A 16,735-nucleotide genomic window follows, 5' to 3' on the forward strand; every position below is an offset into this window, starting at 1 on the left:
GTGACCATCTAAGCGATGCTTGGACTAAATGAGTAAATCATTATATGATTTGGGGTTTGCAATTCGAGAACAAAGAACTCGAATCTGTAGAAGTTTCTAGTTCGAGTGGTGCAGTGTTTGTTGTTCGATCAAAATTAGAATGTTAAGTGTGCTGAGAAAGTATTTCATAAGGTTTGCCAAAATTGAAAAAAGAAAAGAAGAATGATTAAACAGATCACTTTTGGCCTTTGGTGATAAGGATGTTCTACAAGTCCAAGCATTAAGAGGCAGTCGGTTATATAATGAGGCAACCGTTGAATTTCCACAAGAACACAGAAAGTGGTAAGTTACAGCAGGTTGTCACATCTTTCTCCTCCCTTTTCTTTCTTGCAGTTATCAACATGGATCACATTATGGCCGGCATGGCTTTCTTCAAGATTCAAATGTTGTTCCTTTAACCACAGAAGTGTCTAATCATTCAACCACTGCAGATGTTTCTTATGTTACAGATTAGGTCATTTTGATTAATAAGCAGCACAGGATGACAGAAGCACCATCACTTCCTCACATGTCTAACACCACCACCACGACTCGGATCACATTACAGGATCATCATGGTTAGTATCACCATTGTCTTTGTCTGGTTCAAATGTGTGTGCTTCTTCAACTAGAGGTATATCCATTTTGCTAAGATGTTAAGCCCGAAACTGTAAATCGAAGATCAAAGAACTCGAGTGTGTAGAAGTCTGTAGCACGAGTAACGTGTTGTTTTAGTTCCGGAATAAAGAACAAATGCTACTAGTTTTTTACGTTTAAGATGCCAATACTTCAAAGGGAGAAGGAAATGAAGTGAATGGTCGTGAATACAGAATAGACAGTTCTGCTATGTCCCTTTTTTGCGATTTGAGTTATCTTACGTGACAATGTAGAATCTGTTTCAGGTGGAGATTATGATAAGACAGAAATGGTGAAACTCGAAGTTGATGGAGGAGGAGAGTCGGCTTTGGTAGAGGATAGATGCTCTGATGGGGTGTATGATAAGCCTCTTCCATGCTTTGGTTGTGGCATTGGATGGTTCTCGTGAGTTCTAATCCGAATGTGTTTCACTTTTCCCCTTCAAATTTAAGAAACAAAGGGACAGAGATTTGATGTTTTCATGAGTTTGAAAAGTGCTTTTTTATCTAGCAGATTTCTACTGGGATTCGCTTTTCCTCCACTATGGTACTATGCAACAGTTCTTTACATTGGGAATTTTGTGAAAGACCCTAGAGAGAGGCCTGGCCTAGCAGCATCTGCAATCGCAGTAAGAATGATAGACGAATCACTACTACTCCAATGTAATTTTACTGCAGCAATGTTCTAAATCAAACTCTTAAAGTTCGTGTGATCTCTACAGGCTTTAATTTGCTCAGTCCTCTTGGTTGTCCTGCTAGCTTCAGTATTCTGTTAGCAACCTGTGGCGAGTTTCTTCAAGAAATGCAGACAATATCTGCCGTAAATTGTTGGAGTTAGGAATGAAGTCATGAATTTAACTTGAAATGAATTTGATATCTAGCTAACTGTAACATTTCCAGGTTGGTCTCTAATGTTGGCTTGCATGTTTTCTTGTCGTTGTAATTCTTGTTATCCATACTACAATGTGGAACTAGATTTAAGCATGAGGCTGGCTGAAACTATATCTTGAGAAAACAATATGAAATCTTGCCAAACAAGAACAACATTAGATGGTCTAAATGAGCAGATGACATACTACAGATCAGTTAGCAAAACTACCAACTCTTCTCACCAAAGGTTACAACAACCACATGAGAGAGTACAAACACAAAGGAATTTCTGGTGTTAATATGAATACTGCCACGGAACAATGCCGATATATTTACCAGAAATAAAGGTCTCACTTTGCTCAACATTATGCCAGATCATCTATCAAACTTCTAGGACTTATCCTTTTGAGCCTCCTCAGAAACGGTTTCCTTGGTAGAACCTGGTGCCTCATGATGAGTCGTACGCGATTGTGAGTTCTTAAGGCCCTCCAACTGCAATACAGTGCATATTCTGAGCTCATAGATGTATAACCAAGGGGAAGTTTTGGGCACACACAATTCAAATGAAAATCAATATCAGATGCCGCCTATTAAGTCACAGGAGAACAGCCAGGAGGCAAACTTTTAAGCTTACATGCACACTCTCCGCATATTAACCTAGCGGACAGCTGATTCCACTTATCTCAAATACACTACCACAGTGAGAATCATCCTAAAACAACCTTATAGACAAACAACATCTTCATAGGCATCTTATAAGCTGTGTAGATATGCCTTTAGCACACATCAAAACACAGAAGTATCTAACATTCAGATTTGTAACAGTATAGACTATAGACAGCTTACAAAGCAAATCAAGAAGGATTTATGCACTAGAGCTCATGCTCTTCCTCTGTGGCCAATGTTAATAGATTACCGTCCATTCTCTGGTGATCCCAACTCAGATTTATATCTACAAGATACTTCGTTACTCGATATAGATTTAATTATTAAGATAACACAAATTGTGAGTTAGTGCATCGTAGAAGTTAGAACTATGGATAATACGTTAGGACAGATCAATATATGTATGAACTCTTGCCTTTCTCATATTTAAGTGTGCAAGTGTAATATGCATACAAAACCCAATCATGTCATTAGTTGCCTTACATACGAGATCTAACAAATTTTCTCTCTTCATTTCCATTGATACTTAGTGATAGTATTAATCTTATAAGACTTCACAGTTCCATCCACAACACTCTTGGCATTGGCCACTGCCTATACCAAATTCAAAGTACAAGAAGGAAAAGAGTACCTCTGCACTTGTCTCTTGGTAAGCTGCGAAAAGTTGGTTATACTTCATCTGCAAATCTGAAAGTTCAGCCTGCAGCTTTTCGTAATCAGACAGAGATGGACCTCCTAACTTTTGCTGAACAAACCTGCCATATCGAAACTGATCATATACACAGATTCAAGATAGAGCTACAATGTCAAATCAGATACTAGGAAGATAACCCAAAACTGGCAATGAAATCAAAAGCTAATATCTTTCTTTCAACAATTGAACAAACTGATAAGAATGAATAATTAACAATGATATACTTGGACAATTAGTCATTTACATTACTATTGATAAAAACAAAATGGCATTATATTGAACTAGATCAAAGGGTCAAAGAAACTAATCAACTCACTCGAGCGCAGAGGAAGGCTTGTCATTTTGCTCGTACAATGCAACCAAAACTGTCCCAGAAAATATTTTACAGGAAATTAGACAGATTGAATGAGAATGCACATTGATTAATCACAAAAATCCAATCTTTCCACACAAAACAGATAAAAGAAAAGGACTTGATTAAGGTTCACATCGATAAAAAGACATGAGAGAGAAACAGACCTTTGGTCAGTGCATCAAGGACTCCACTGGATTCCAAGTACTTCCTGAAAGCTTCTTTCTTCGCCTCCTTTTCCTGCCAAATACATTCATCACCAGAAGCCCATTTTCAATTGAAAGAGTTGATAAACAGTCACTGAAGCTTTTTCATGAGAAACCCAAGAAACTAAAATGCAAAGAATCAATGAAGGAAATACATACCTCCTTGTAGTGCATCATGGTGATCTCCCTCTTCTTCTTTCTTGTTTTCTCTGTGTTGCTGCTAATCTGCTAAAGTCTTATTGGGGAAGTTTCTTTGTTTTATATAAGTCTGGCCCTACCTTATTTTATTGGTTATAGTGAGGAATAATGACACTACGATACTACACCTGCTCTATTTCCAGAGAGAATCAGTAGGTCAAAGTTTGATTGATCATATGGGATTTCTGTTCATTTCACATGGCTTAGGTTTCTTCAATTTATTTGTGTGGGATGTTTTTTGTTCATTTCTGTTTATACCTAAGGTTATAAGGAGGATCACGTTTAATTCATTCGAATCGAGCTCGTACAATTAAACGAGTCGGCTCAATATTAAGTTCGGTCTTAAAGATAAATTGAATTTGAACGATAAGTATTTAGTTCGTTCGACTCGTTTAGTTAGTGAGCAAGCTCGGGCTCGTCAGCTTGTTTATTAATTAAACTAGACTTATTAAATTTTATAATAGATATAAAGTATAATTTTTATATGAGAAATAATATTAAAAATAATATATTAGTTAGAAGGAGCTAAAAAACTTCTTTTGAGAATAATTAGTTAAAGATTTTAAGTTTAATAACTAGTTTAATCTGTTATTTTTAGTTTATTACAAAAAAAGAGATTTTGTGTGATGTTATGACATTAGATTTTGAATTTTTTAATTTTTTAATTTCATATAATTTAAGTCGGCTCGGTTCAAGTTTGAGCTCATTTAATAAAATAAACCAACCTGAGCCTAATTCGAGTTTTTTCAAACCGAGCCGAACTTGAACATTAAGGACAGAAATCAAATTTTAACCCGGCTCAAGCTTGATTGAATGAAAACGAGCCAAATATGAACAACCTAGTATTATGCTCGGCTCATTTACACCCATTTTTGTACCTTGTAAGCTTATTTTGGACATGTCACCAAAAATTAGCATTTTCAGACATTTGGTAATTGGTATTGGACTATTGGCATATTATGTACGCCGGTGAAGCTGCGTTGAAGTTCCATACGCGAAATCTGAGAATCGCCAACAGTAATTGTAGTACAATCTAACAAGCTTTCAGTGTCCAGTGTATTCTGGATAACCGTATAACATATCCAGCTGTCTTGATCCATGGAGCTTCACAACAAAGATATCATACTACCGGTTAATAAGAACACAATGTTACGTCAAAAAGGGATCAAACTCATGGACCTATCCTAGCTTTAACATCGTTTTGGCATTATCTAGTCACCTTGCTGGATGGCTTGAATCTAATGAAGTTAACAGACTAAAGATTAACAGAAGCTAAACCACCCTTTCACTTATCAACAAACTCTATCTCACTCTCTTTCACTTCTCAAAGTGGGAACCGTAAGTGCATCAAATACACCCCAACTTTCACCGCGTTAGCAATGTGGGAAGTAGCAGCAGTGGAATCATGGCTAGCAAACCATACTGCACAAATGAATCCGCATCTTCAATTTTTCCAACCTTGTCATTATAAATGTTCCACAAATGTCTGAAAACCCCTTGCTGATCCTGCAGCATCATTCCTTCCCATGATCAGTATTGCAAGAAACAAAGGTCGATACATACACAAAAAGAGATAGAATTGTCACCTCTTTTTTCAGGTCACTGAATTGATTCTGACCATTTGAATCAGCCAGAGTTCTTTCATCACCATTAACTGATTGATGCGTATTGCTTTTAGCTCTGCTGTAACTTTTCCTTTGAAGGCCGTTGTAGGCTGAATCAGTATGTATGGTTTCCATGACTGATCCAAAGAAGTTTGTCACAGGTACCTACAAGCAAGTATCAGTCTCAATAACAGTATCACCTAGATTGCTATACTGTGCCAACATAAGTGGAAATTCACATATGCACAAACAAGTTCAAAATAATTCATTAAATTCATAAGGTAATAGCTGTTGCTGAAGATTACACCTCAATTATAGCTCAGTCAATTACAGTAGGAATGGAGATTTTGAAAACTAGTTTTGCAACCATGAAAAAACCATGGAACTTCAAGCAACATAACATTGTTTAATAGAACAATATAATAGGATGTATGTATTAGGATAAACATGCCAGCCATTTTGAGATAACTAGATCCATGGGGATCTAAGGTATGAAGTGCGCCAAGTCAAAACAATATACAATCGCCTTACATAACATAATATTTTGCGACCACATGCACCTGTAAAATCTCAGATTGAGAAGCCCAGTCTATAATTCGATACCTAATACGCGCTCCAAGTCCAAACAGTATACAATTCCCTTACATAACATTATATTTCCAACCATAGCACCTTCTAAAACTCAGATTGAGAAGACAGTTTATTACAATACCTCTTCAAGACGATGCTGGTACAGATCTGTTCGGTAATAGGCAGTTGACATCAACAAGCTCGGGTCATATGAATTAAAAAGACTGCAAACCGATAACCAAAGACTGGAGTTGATTATACCATCTCTTGAAAAGGTATAAATTTGTATTACAAGATGCGCCACTATAGTGAAAGAACAGCCAATAATATAAGTACAAGTTTCAAACGGGCTCCATCCCCTTTCTACAATTCTATATGCTCTTATCTGAGTCACAGCTCTATCAAGAAGACATAGGCAAACATTTTGCACATGAAACAGAAAGATACAATCCAATTTCCCGTAACTCTGGTAGGGATTATGCCAAACTGAGAAATATTTAAAATGCGGATGATCCTGCCATAAGTAAGAACACCTTTGCTTTTGACTAAAATACCAAAATAATAATAATAATAATAACAGAAGAACATTTGAGTAGCCACAGATACTATAAAACGGAAAACTACCCTCTGCTAGAATACTTTGGGGGATTGATTTAAAACTGCAAATAAGATGGGCATCAAAAATCAAGACTCTGTGCAGTGCATACAAGTGCAAGAGGAGAAAGGGAACACATCAAGATGTCGAAAGGAGATAAACTTATCCCATATAAGTAGTAAATCATGAAATCAGTTAATCGTATTAGTAGACAAAGGTTAACTACAATATACCTGCTCACAGAAGCATTGTCATACATATTTAGCTTCTCAAAGAATGCAAGGGTGTAATAGGTAAAACGATCCACAACAGAGACACCAACCTGTATCCATCACACAGTACAAAAAGAATTAGATGATATGCATACACTGCATCTAATAACTGGATTTGAGTTCATTAAAAAAATGGTATGGCATTCTCAGCTGAATGAGTAAAAAAGGATGTAAGATCATAAAATGCCATACATCAGAGTCCAAGTGGTGCGAGTATGAATTTTCTCCTTTCATGCTACTTCCAATAGCCAAAACACCAGGTGATTGAAGCTGCAAACCAGAAATGGACCTTTAATTTCGTGATAAAGTCATTCTCATGTGGCCAGATTAAGACATAATACAAAAGCAGCCGTGTAAAACAGAATTTTAAAGTGCAACAATGACTTGTCCACTTGGTGGCCCAGTGACAAGATGATATTGGGAAGGGCATCTTTAAAATGTGAAAGAACAGAGATCGTACATAAACATCCATACCCCAAACAATTCTCACAATAAAATAGTGCTTTCAGCCTCTAACAGTAAGAAAGTATCCAAGATACATTGGTAGGAGCAGATCACAGACCTGAGAGAAGAGAGTAGCAGCTTGGCAAGTGTCCACCATTATCAACAACTCCTTGAACCTGAAATTTTGTCCATATACAGAGTTAGATGAGTTCACTATCCAGTGGTGAAAATTATTATGAATGAGCTAGATATAAGATAGTTTATATGTAAAATGGATATGTAAATGTAGCGAACTATATTTCAATTATATAAACCATAAGAATTGCAAACTATTGTATCTATGTCTAGCAACAGTCATAGAGGTAAACTTTTCTAACCTGCGCTTTTCTTTCATTTGTTTCACGGCATCAGCTAAATCATGACTTTGGAGCTCTTCTGAGTCTTGAAACTTCAAAAACTGATCTCCTCCATGCCCAGTCATATACAAAAGAATGTGGCTTCCTTCATCACTTAAAAGACGCTTAGATCTTGGAACAGCAGTCTCGTGGCGGCCAGTCAACACACGTAAAAAATTTTCAACCGTCACTTCATAACCTCGATAATCTACCTGGTAATTAGTTTCCTTAATAGGTCATGTTTGGAGTTGAAATATGCAATTGGAAACCTGATCAGTTTGAGGTACAAGAACTACTAACAGGGACAAGAAATCTCACCTCAACATTATCTCCATACAAGTTAAGTTTGTGGTTTTCATTATTAAAAACTTGGGCAGGGTACTTGTTTCTAGCATTACAGGCCATGTCATCTGCCAGCATGAGTATTATCCTCTCATCAGGTATTCCAAGTCGCTTAACCGTCCTTTGAATCAAAACAAAACATACTTAACTCTCTAAGTGAGAAAAGAAAAGAAGATCATCTAGGACGAGAAGATCAATGTGCTTACCTGTACAGGGATAGAGTATTGGCCATGTGTCGATAATTAAACCTGAATAAAAGAAAAAATATATGAATTCCGAAAGTCATATTGCCTCAACTATCAAAGCTTGAAATACATTACAACTCAAAGAGTTTTCCACTATCTCAGTATGAATCTTGACGAATATAGTAGTGGCACAGAACGGACCCTAAAGATATGACTAATTGTCTTAGTACCCTTTTGATGTGCTAGAGTGATGTGTAAGCTAAACTACTGATGCAAACAAAGTCATGAGACAGAACAACGGATAACACCTCTGTGGTTTCTTACTTCCAACACACAACAAATTATGTAAATAAAGAAAGCTTTTTTCAGCTCTGGCCAGCCTCGAAGTAGAAGCCTATTACTCAAGTTCAAACCATCCTATCACAAAGCTAACTTAGCATGCTAGTAATACTTTGCTTCCAAAACTATCAAAATGGCCATGGTCACATGAAACATATCTTCCAGCTTCTCTTCTCTTCCATTGTTGATATTGCACAACTTAAAAGCAGCTAAACATGAATCTCAATATAAACAAGCATGCCAAAGAACTCAAAACTATGACCTTATAAGTTTCATATGAACCAAAATTTACATCAACAACAGTAAAAGCAAGCAACTTTCTATAAGGGTATCATTGAAAACCATAATTTACAACATGGGTACCAAGTTTTTACACAAAACAACTGTAAATACAGATTGATCAAAGTAAAATGAAGCTTAGAATTACCAGAAGCGAGAGGTGCAGACAAGAACAGCCCAATTGTTAGTATGCATAGTGGTCTCCGAAGAAGCAGGAGAGCCAAATGCGGAGGCGTTGATCGAACCCAGAACGCAAAATACAGCAATAACTGGTACCCACTTGAACAAATTGGACATCTTGAAACGCAAAGATGAGAACTTTGGGTGCAGAGTTTGATAGAGAAGTGACAAAAGCAAGAAGCTTTGGGTCATGTTGATATGAAATAAGGGAACCCAAAAGTGTTGATGGCTGAAGGAGCCAACCCAATTTGTCACTGATAGCTTTTCTGGGGAAATATGACCCCTCTGAATCTGGAGACTGCTATTTGTGACTGTTGCTATTGTGGTTCAATTTCTGGGAGTTTTATATAAGAAGCACCAAAACGACATCGTAGAGTTTCTCCTAAATGATGTCGTTTTAGCCGAGGAGCAGACCTTGACGTCAAACATAAGTTTCCTATAAATCTTAGGTTTATTTTTCCTTACCTACATATATCTATCTTATAAAGCTAGTACTCAATTAACACTAAATTACGAACCGACGGAAATATCATTTTATCATCCGTTTGTCACAAATAAACATAAAGACTATAATGTAAAAAACAAAATAAATAAAACTAAGCGATAAATGTAAAAAAGAAAGTTAGGTAATGAGCAGTGGGTAGTGGATAGTGGGAAGTTAGGATCAAAATAACTTCCGTGAAAATATTCACTGGTAAAAGGCTAATATGTTTAATATAAGGGTGGTGTTATTGACAGACCCATATTTACTATTAACACACCCTTCATGATTTTTTATCAATTTCCCAAATCACCCTCCAACTTTCAGTTTCCTTTGTTTTTATCTTGGTAAGTCGATCAATCTCTAAGAACATGATGAGAGTGAAGCTTAGATAAAATGCCAAGCTACCCTCCTTCTCGTCGGTGGTGTTGTGGTGGTGGCAGGCAGGCAGCGTCACCGCTGGTTCCTTCAAGGGCGAGAGCTTCCAGCGCCGGCACAACAACTTGGTGAGGTCGGCGGATAAGTCGAGGTCGTCGTTGATGGTGAAAGAGAGTTTGAGGGGAGAGGGGAAGGCAGTTGTAAAAAAGGAGGATAGTTTGGGAAATTTGTAGAAAGGGGTGTGTTAATAACACCACCCTAATATAATTATGTTTCAATAAAGAGTTAAAGACTTCTAATCTCAATAAGTTTGTAGAACTAGCAAATAGGATTTACTCAAACACTAGGGCCTATATAAAGGCACCTTTGATATAGTTGTATTAGGTATTCATGGACTCAAAACCTTCAATTATGTCTCCTGTTGTTATGATTGTTATTCTGGGATTACTATTGCTACAATCGGCAGAATGCAGAAAAGGGAAGCAGATTGAGGATATTGTTCCATACTCTGCGATTGCGTGCCGGAAACACAAAGCTCTTTTAACCGATTTTGGGGCCGTTAGTGATGGAAAACATCTAGCACAAAGGTCTTCAAGACTTCAAAGATGCAGTAGCTCATTAAGCCAGTATGCATCCGATGGGGGAGCACACTCCCAGGGAAATGGCTCACATGGAGCTTCAACCTCACTAGCCACTTTACCCTTTTCCTTCATAAGGGTGCAGTTATTAATCTAGGCTCTCAGGATGAGTCCGAGTGGCCTGTTGTTGCGCCACTGCCTTCATAGTTCATACGGACAAGACATGCCCCGGCCCTGGTGGAAGCTAGGTTTAATAAGCAGTCTCATCTTTGGAACAAAACTTACCGATGGACGTCGTACTTTCCGGTAACAACGGCACCGTTGACGTACGGACAGGGAGGTCCACAAGGGTCTTTTGAATGGGACCCGACCACATATACATGGTTGAGATTATGTACTCTAGTCAGATCCAAATCTCCAATCTCAGAGTTGTGTTTGAGGTACCGTCATGTACAAGTTTTAACAATAATGTAGCATGAATGCCAAATAAGCTAATGGCTTCTAAGGTATTTCTAATTGCTACAATACATGTACCAAAAGCATGCATCGTCAGAAAAGATTGGTAAATAGATATAAGAATCCCAGGTTCCCAGCACGTACATGTACATACCATACGTGTTACGTATTAATCCTCTTGTCATAGCTATGAAGTGTATTGATTAGATTAAAGTAAATTTGTGCAAATCAATAGCTAGATATGTTATCAAAATCTCTGTTGTGAACAACTCATACTATATGTAGGCATTTGAGCAAAGAATCAACCTCAAGAATTAGTTCTCCAACAGTACTCATCTTAAAAATAGTTGAAAGACGTACAGAAATCGTCGCAAACATGTTGCATGTGTTAGTTAGTTCGTACACACGTGCATAACACAAACACAGCATTAATACAATGCAACAATATATACATTTGGATAATTATCACTTATCCTTGATTTTTTTTTCGCCTATTATTTAGTTTCTGTTAATTTAAGAGACATTTGTTAAGAAGAAAATATCAAATAAGAAAAATAACAAAAAAAATTGTTTCTATTTGGTTGTATGCTACTGAAATTTGCAATAATGTTTTCTAACTAATTTGTTTAATAATGTAAGAGCTTGCGAAAAATTAGGACCGTGGTTTCAATTTCACAGAGGGCCTCCAAATGTTTTGACACGGGTCTGGCGGTCAAGTAAGACTAGAGTTTCTTCAAAAGGCTCCACAAGTAAGTATTCCGAGAACCTGCCCACTACTGGAAAACTAACCATGTCCACGCTAACGGGACTCAACAATTTCTGCTTGTATCTCATCGTAACTTTTTTAGTATTGTGATCAAACGAGTCACTACGTCTGATTTTGATCACAACATCACCATTGTTTCTACACCCAAGCCTTTTAAAGGATGTTGGCACTGATTTAACCGTCACCAATTTAGTCCAAGATTCGACCACACCGTACTCCATCATTAACCACATGTCAACACCCTCCTCTGAATATACATCCCACTGCAGAGTTGCTAAGCAGTTCCCGTATCTTGAAATTACCATGGTGCGTTTATTCCTCATGACTTCAGGAATCATTATCTCACCAAATACTTCATTTGACATATCAAAGGAAACGATGGGTCCGTCACCCTCCTTCTCCTGGTGATGCACCCAATGAACAGCACCACGAACAAAGATGGGAGCATGGCGCCACGTGGGATCAAAGTCGTCTACGGGAGGAAGAACACTAAGACCCCTCCAGCAGGGTCGCTTTAGAGACCAAATATCGTATGAGGTATTCCCTTGTGTAATTACAATTCTCAAAACTTTATAATCATCGGTCCGCAAATCATAACCAAAGCCATATGAAATCCTCCTATCAACCTCACGACGGCTTTTATCAATTAGCCGGGGCAGCCTCACAAACTTTCTAATGCAAGGGTTCCAAAGCAAGGCGGTAGAGTTGGATAGATTAAGGACCCTATGAGAAGCGAGAAACACTAGGCCGTTGCAAGTCTGGATCTCATCATATGGTGTGATTTTTAATCTGTCCTTTGCGGATCTTGCATGCAATTTGTTATAAGATTCAAATGGATGAGTTAGCTGCTTGTAGTAACTTCTATACACGGGAAATGTAGGTTCATCTGTACGCAAAGAGAAAAGATGGCGATCGTGAGAAACATCTTTCCCTGGTATTTTGGGGGAGACGATCACCTTTGTCAGCAGAAGGTTTTGATCTTGGTTGTTGCGGGCACGGTGGGCGTGAATGAATGCAGAGGTTTTGACCAGCGAGTTCCATGACTTGCAAACTGCTGTTAGTTTTACTAAAGGTTTGAGGGGAAGCCTCATAAAGATTTCTTGGAGGATTTCATCAGGAAGCTGGGAACGACGTACGCCTAAGTCTAATCTTTTCGAGTTCATAACGCCCTAATTAATGTCCTACGGTTATGAATTCGCCTGCTATTTATATGCTGTGTTTAACTGTTTAAGATCGAATACGTACCTAGCTAGGACATGCAGTTGTTTTCAGTTTTCCTAATCCTTTACTGAAAGGGAAATACAATCCTTAATTACATAGGATAGATTATGACATCGTCATACCTAGTCATGAGCCAGAACAACAGATGTCTATTTCCAACAACACTAAATTATCTAACTATAGAAGCTGCATATATTCAGCTCTACCCAGCCGCGAATTAGCAGGCTCTTAGCTTTTCTATCAAAACTAGAAAATGAGTAAAACCAATTCACATGAAGCATATCTTCCAACTTCTGTTCTTTTGCATTGGCATTGTTGATAGTGCACAAATTAATCAAGTAAACATGAACTTGAATACAAACAGACAATCATGAACCGAAAACTAAGACCTTAAAAGCTTCAGATGAACCAAAATTTACATCTTCTACAATCAAAGCAAGCAACTTTGACAAGGGTATCATTCACATCCAAATGTAAAACATGGGCATCACTATTTTTACACAGAGAAGTAAATACGTATACAGATTGATCAGATCGAGTAATTTGAAGCCCGAGATTACCAGAAGCGAGAGGTGCAGACAAGAACAGCCCAATTATTGGTGTGCGTAGTGGTCTCACACAATAAGACGAAGAAGGAGACCCAAATGCGTACACATTGATCGAATGGTAATTGCTTCTATAGGACCAATTTATGTTAGTTAGGCAAAAATAAAAGCTTCAATACAAAATGATCGAATGGCTTAACCTTTCTTTTTATATCTCGGACTCTCAATGGCCGGTTCAATAATCTCTCTCTCTCTCTCTCTCTCTCTCTCTCTCTCTCTCTCTCTCTGCGTTGTTTGGTCTGAAGCTCAAGAACCCTAGCTGTCAATTGAGAAAAAAACTCAAGAAGGTGCCATAACGTCAAAGATTTGTGTCATCAATTTCTGATTGAACTCGTTAAACCCCATTAAAATAAAAGCCGCAAGTACGTGATTGATCCCTAGCTAGCTTGTCTTTCTTTTCCTATGAACAAATGAAACTCCTGGCCTGCCGCATGCCTTTGCAATTGGATTCCAAACTCGTGAAACACAAAGAGTACTGAAGGAGAGAGGGGGCACCAAGCAAGAGAGCAATCCGAGCCATGCTTAATTTCTTATGCAAGGATATTCCCTAAGGCAAAAAAAAAAAAAGCTTGTCTTTCTTTGAACTGCACAAAATCAACAAGTTAGACATGCACAAAGTTTGAATGTTGGGAAGTCGAGGATCGAAGCTGATCTGAAGATTTACACTATATTCTTTGACCTGGGGAATTTATAAACCAAGGGAGTGGTCTGGTTCTTCAGATCGAGGAGTGTCCATGGCTAGAAACCAGAGTTCAGAGGGAAAAGTCCAAAACAGCCCTGGAAACCAATAGAGGGCGTCGAATGGCGGGAAAAATATCATTTCGCTCAGGACGCCACGTCATGATGTATTTTCTTTTTTACTTTTGTAATTACATTGCAAAATTACTTACTCAATTGGTTTTACACGATCTTGGCTCTTGATTAAAAAGAGAGTATGGTCCTAATTGCAAGTTTGCAACCTCGTACCGGGTACCTCTCCATCTTGGTTAGTGGTCTTTTCAAAAACATAATTTTTTGTATGCGATCATTAGATTTGACTCATTTGAAAAGTAGAAAAATAGTCAATCTTTACACTAAGGAAATCGATATAACACAACATTATTAACTATTAAGGAGACAAAAATATAGTTTACTAAACCAGTTATTGACCATTCCGAATGTTGTCAAAAGTAACTATTGGTCAGCAGCTCACCAATTGTCAAGGACTTGTTAACTTGAGAAACCCTCCATTTCATTATTTACCCCCTTTTTTTTCTTGGGTAATTTTGGTGGTTCCCCTATTTGAACTTCGTGACCCCAAGTTCCCTGGAACACAGCACAAAACCCCACTCTGAAGAGGCAGCAATCCCTAAAAATTCCTGATGGACCAAGAAATGGGCAGCTACGGTGACGGTGACGGAGACGGAGACGGAGACGACGACGGCGGCGAGTAGCTGAACGACGTCGTCAGTTGTTTATGCATATAACCTCTTCGACAAATTGCGCAACTAAAAACAGAAATACTTGGCAGGCAAGGTATGATTAAATAGCCTTCTTTCTCTCTATTTCTCACTCCCTCCCTTACTCTATATCATTCCTCGCTTCCTAATTCTCCTTACGTCTCTGTCCCCGGTTCTTGCTTCAAGAACCAAACCATTTGCAGAGCCAAGACTCCATCTTTCTGCAACCTCTAACTCTCTCAGCCATCTCTTCTCTGTGACTCTGTAAGTCTCTCTCTCTCTCTCTCTCCCTCCCTTATCTATTGTTTCTATTTTACTATGTTCTTTATGTGTACCTCTGTTCTATTCTTGTTAAATCTTGATGTGGGCCTATTGTATTCTGTAATGCTTATAAGTTTTGTAGAATCAAGATTTTCCTTTCTTGTGCTGTGTAGATTAATGGGTGATTCCTTTAGAACTGGGTTGAAGATTGTGTCTTTTTTGTGCTAGTCCATGATTTTTAATTGTAAATTGTTAAAGATTGAAAAGTTTCAATGGAAAAACAACCTAAAGATAGCTATGTTCTTGTTGATGACTCTGTTTGATTATGATGTGAGCCTTTTGAGTTCTGTGATGGCTTGTCAATTTTGTGGAATCCAGATTTGTTTTTTTTTTGTGCTCTGTAGATAAAGGTTCCTTTAAAACTGGGTTGAGGTCTGTTTCTTTTTTGTGCTAGTGTATATTTTTAATTGTAAATTTTCACAGATACTGTTCAAATGGATAAAGAACCTGAAGCTAGCAAACCAGAAAGAGAAGATGGCCCGAAAGATGCAGATTCAACAGCAGTACGATCAAAGATATCTTTCAGAATCAAGAGAAGGTTAAGTGTGAGGAAATATAATGCTTTGGAAGGTCCATTTCAGTTGGGGCAGCAGCCACCAGTTCAGGCCAAAGCTAATGTGGAACTTCAGCTACTCAAAGCACTTGAAAAGGGTAGAAAGATTTCTGAAAGTATTATAAAGCAACAGGTCCACAAAGCTATAAATATTGGGAGAAGTATCTCTCAAAGGATCAAGCCCGAAGTGCCTGATGATATAAAGCTGGATATTTTCTCAAGGTTGCCTATTAACCGCTATTTCCAAATCAAATGTCTGTCCAAATTCTTCAACCAACATCTGTCAGAGTCCAAAGGAATGAAGGGTCGCTCCTTGTTGGCTGTTGTGGTCGAATCAGATGGTCGAAAGTCAAATGAGTTGTTGGGTGTCGAATCAGCTTCGAGTTGGTATAAGCTCAGAAGTTGTGGATTTCAGTTGTTTGAGGTAGTTGGAGCATGCAAAGGTCTGTTATGCATGTACACTAGAGATGTAAGGGGAGCATTTCACTACTTCTTGTTTAACCCTGTTACTGGGGAGAGGCTGATACTTCCTCACCCGCTGCCGGAGAGTAGGATTGTAATGCATGGATTTGGTGAGGCAGGAGGAGTTTTGAAGTTAGCTGTATTCAGTGAAATTGAGCAAGCAGTACTCACCATTGGGACAGCCGATTGGGTGGGTGCGCAGAGAAGGCAGAGATCAGTACTACACCAATATCAACATAACTTCAGAAACAGCGATATGGTGCTCCTGAATGGTGCGCTGCACTGGTTAAGCAGCACCGGCATCCTGCAGTTCGATTTGAATAAATTGACGTTGGAAGAAATAAGAATTCCCAACTTTGTTCTACAGGATCACAATGACATGGCTGTGGCTGTTGGGAAGTTACGAGGAAGATTTTGCGTGCTAGTGAGGTGTGAATTAGATCAGAAGATTTACTGGGTTGAAAATAGTGGAGATGTGGTGACCTGGGAGTTAATGGGGACTGTAGAAGGGTTCCGCGCCACAATTCACACTCGGATACTCGGGCACAAGTTACATGGCAATGAGGAGGAAACCTTGGCTGTTGTTGATGATGGTGTGGTTTGCTTCTGCCATACTAATATTAGGTGCAGT

General features: G+C 38.3%; 4 protein-coding genes across 5 annotated transcripts; 1 reads left to right on the forward strand and 3 right to left on the reverse strand.

The window, feature by feature from the left end:
* Positions 1-943: 943 nt before the first annotated feature.
* On the forward strand, positions 944-1,469 carry LOC126800427 (60S ribosomal protein L18a-like protein). The gene is made up of 3 exons (XM_050527794.1): positions 944-1,059; positions 1,168-1,282; positions 1,376-1,469. The coding sequence occupies exons 1-3, from the start codon at positions 944-946 to the stop codon at positions 1,427-1,429; spliced, it is 285 nt and encodes a 94-aa protein (XP_050383751.1). The 3' UTR covers positions 1,430-1,469.
* A 204-nt stretch (positions 1,470-1,673) lies between these two features.
* On the reverse strand, positions 1,674-3,743 carry LOC126799514 (uncharacterized). The gene is made up of 5 exons (XM_050526729.1): positions 3,601-3,743; positions 3,403-3,475; positions 3,200-3,248; positions 2,821-2,944; positions 1,674-2,015 (listed from the first exon to the last, which is right to left on the reverse strand). The coding sequence occupies exons 1-5, from the start codon at positions 3,616-3,618 to the stop codon at positions 1,914-1,916; spliced, it is 366 nt and encodes a 121-aa protein (XP_050382686.1). The 5' UTR covers positions 3,619-3,743; the 3' UTR covers positions 1,674-1,913.
* Positions 3,744-4,637: 894 nt separating this feature from the next.
* On the reverse strand, positions 4,638-13,313 carry LOC126799508 (uncharacterized). 2 transcript variants are annotated; one of them, XM_050526722.1, is made up of 10 exons: positions 13,285-13,313; positions 8,068-8,109; positions 7,838-7,982; positions 7,502-7,731; positions 7,243-7,300; positions 6,873-6,950; positions 6,642-6,730; positions 5,956-6,037; positions 5,226-5,408; positions 4,638-5,145 (listed from the first exon to the last, which is right to left on the reverse strand). In XM_050526722.1, exons 2-10 carry the CDS (start codon positions 8,091-8,093, stop codon positions 5,005-5,007), a joined length of 1,032 nt encoding a protein of 343 aa, XP_050382679.1. In that variant the 5' UTR covers positions 8,094-8,109; positions 13,285-13,313; the 3' UTR covers positions 4,638-5,004. The 2 variants fall into 2 exon arrangements, with proteins under 2 accessions (XP_050382679.1, XP_050382678.1); XM_050526721.1 differs by lacking the exon at positions 13,285-13,313 and adding an exon at positions 8,813-9,140 and having other exon boundaries at positions 4,639-5,145.
* Positions 11,410-12,666, reverse strand: LOC126800428 (F-box/kelch-repeat protein At3g23880-like). The gene has a single exon (XM_050527795.1). The coding sequence runs from the start codon at positions 12,664-12,666 to the stop codon at positions 11,410-11,412; it is 1,257 nt and encodes a 418-aa protein (XP_050383752.1).
* Positions 13,314-16,735: the final 3,422 nt, after the last annotated feature.

This window comes from Argentina anserina, chromosome 6 (genome assembly GCF_933775445.1).
Source record: "Argentina anserina chromosome 6, drPotAnse1.1, whole genome shotgun sequence".
NCBI lineage: Eukaryota > Viridiplantae > Streptophyta > Magnoliopsida > Rosales > Rosaceae > Argentina > Argentina anserina.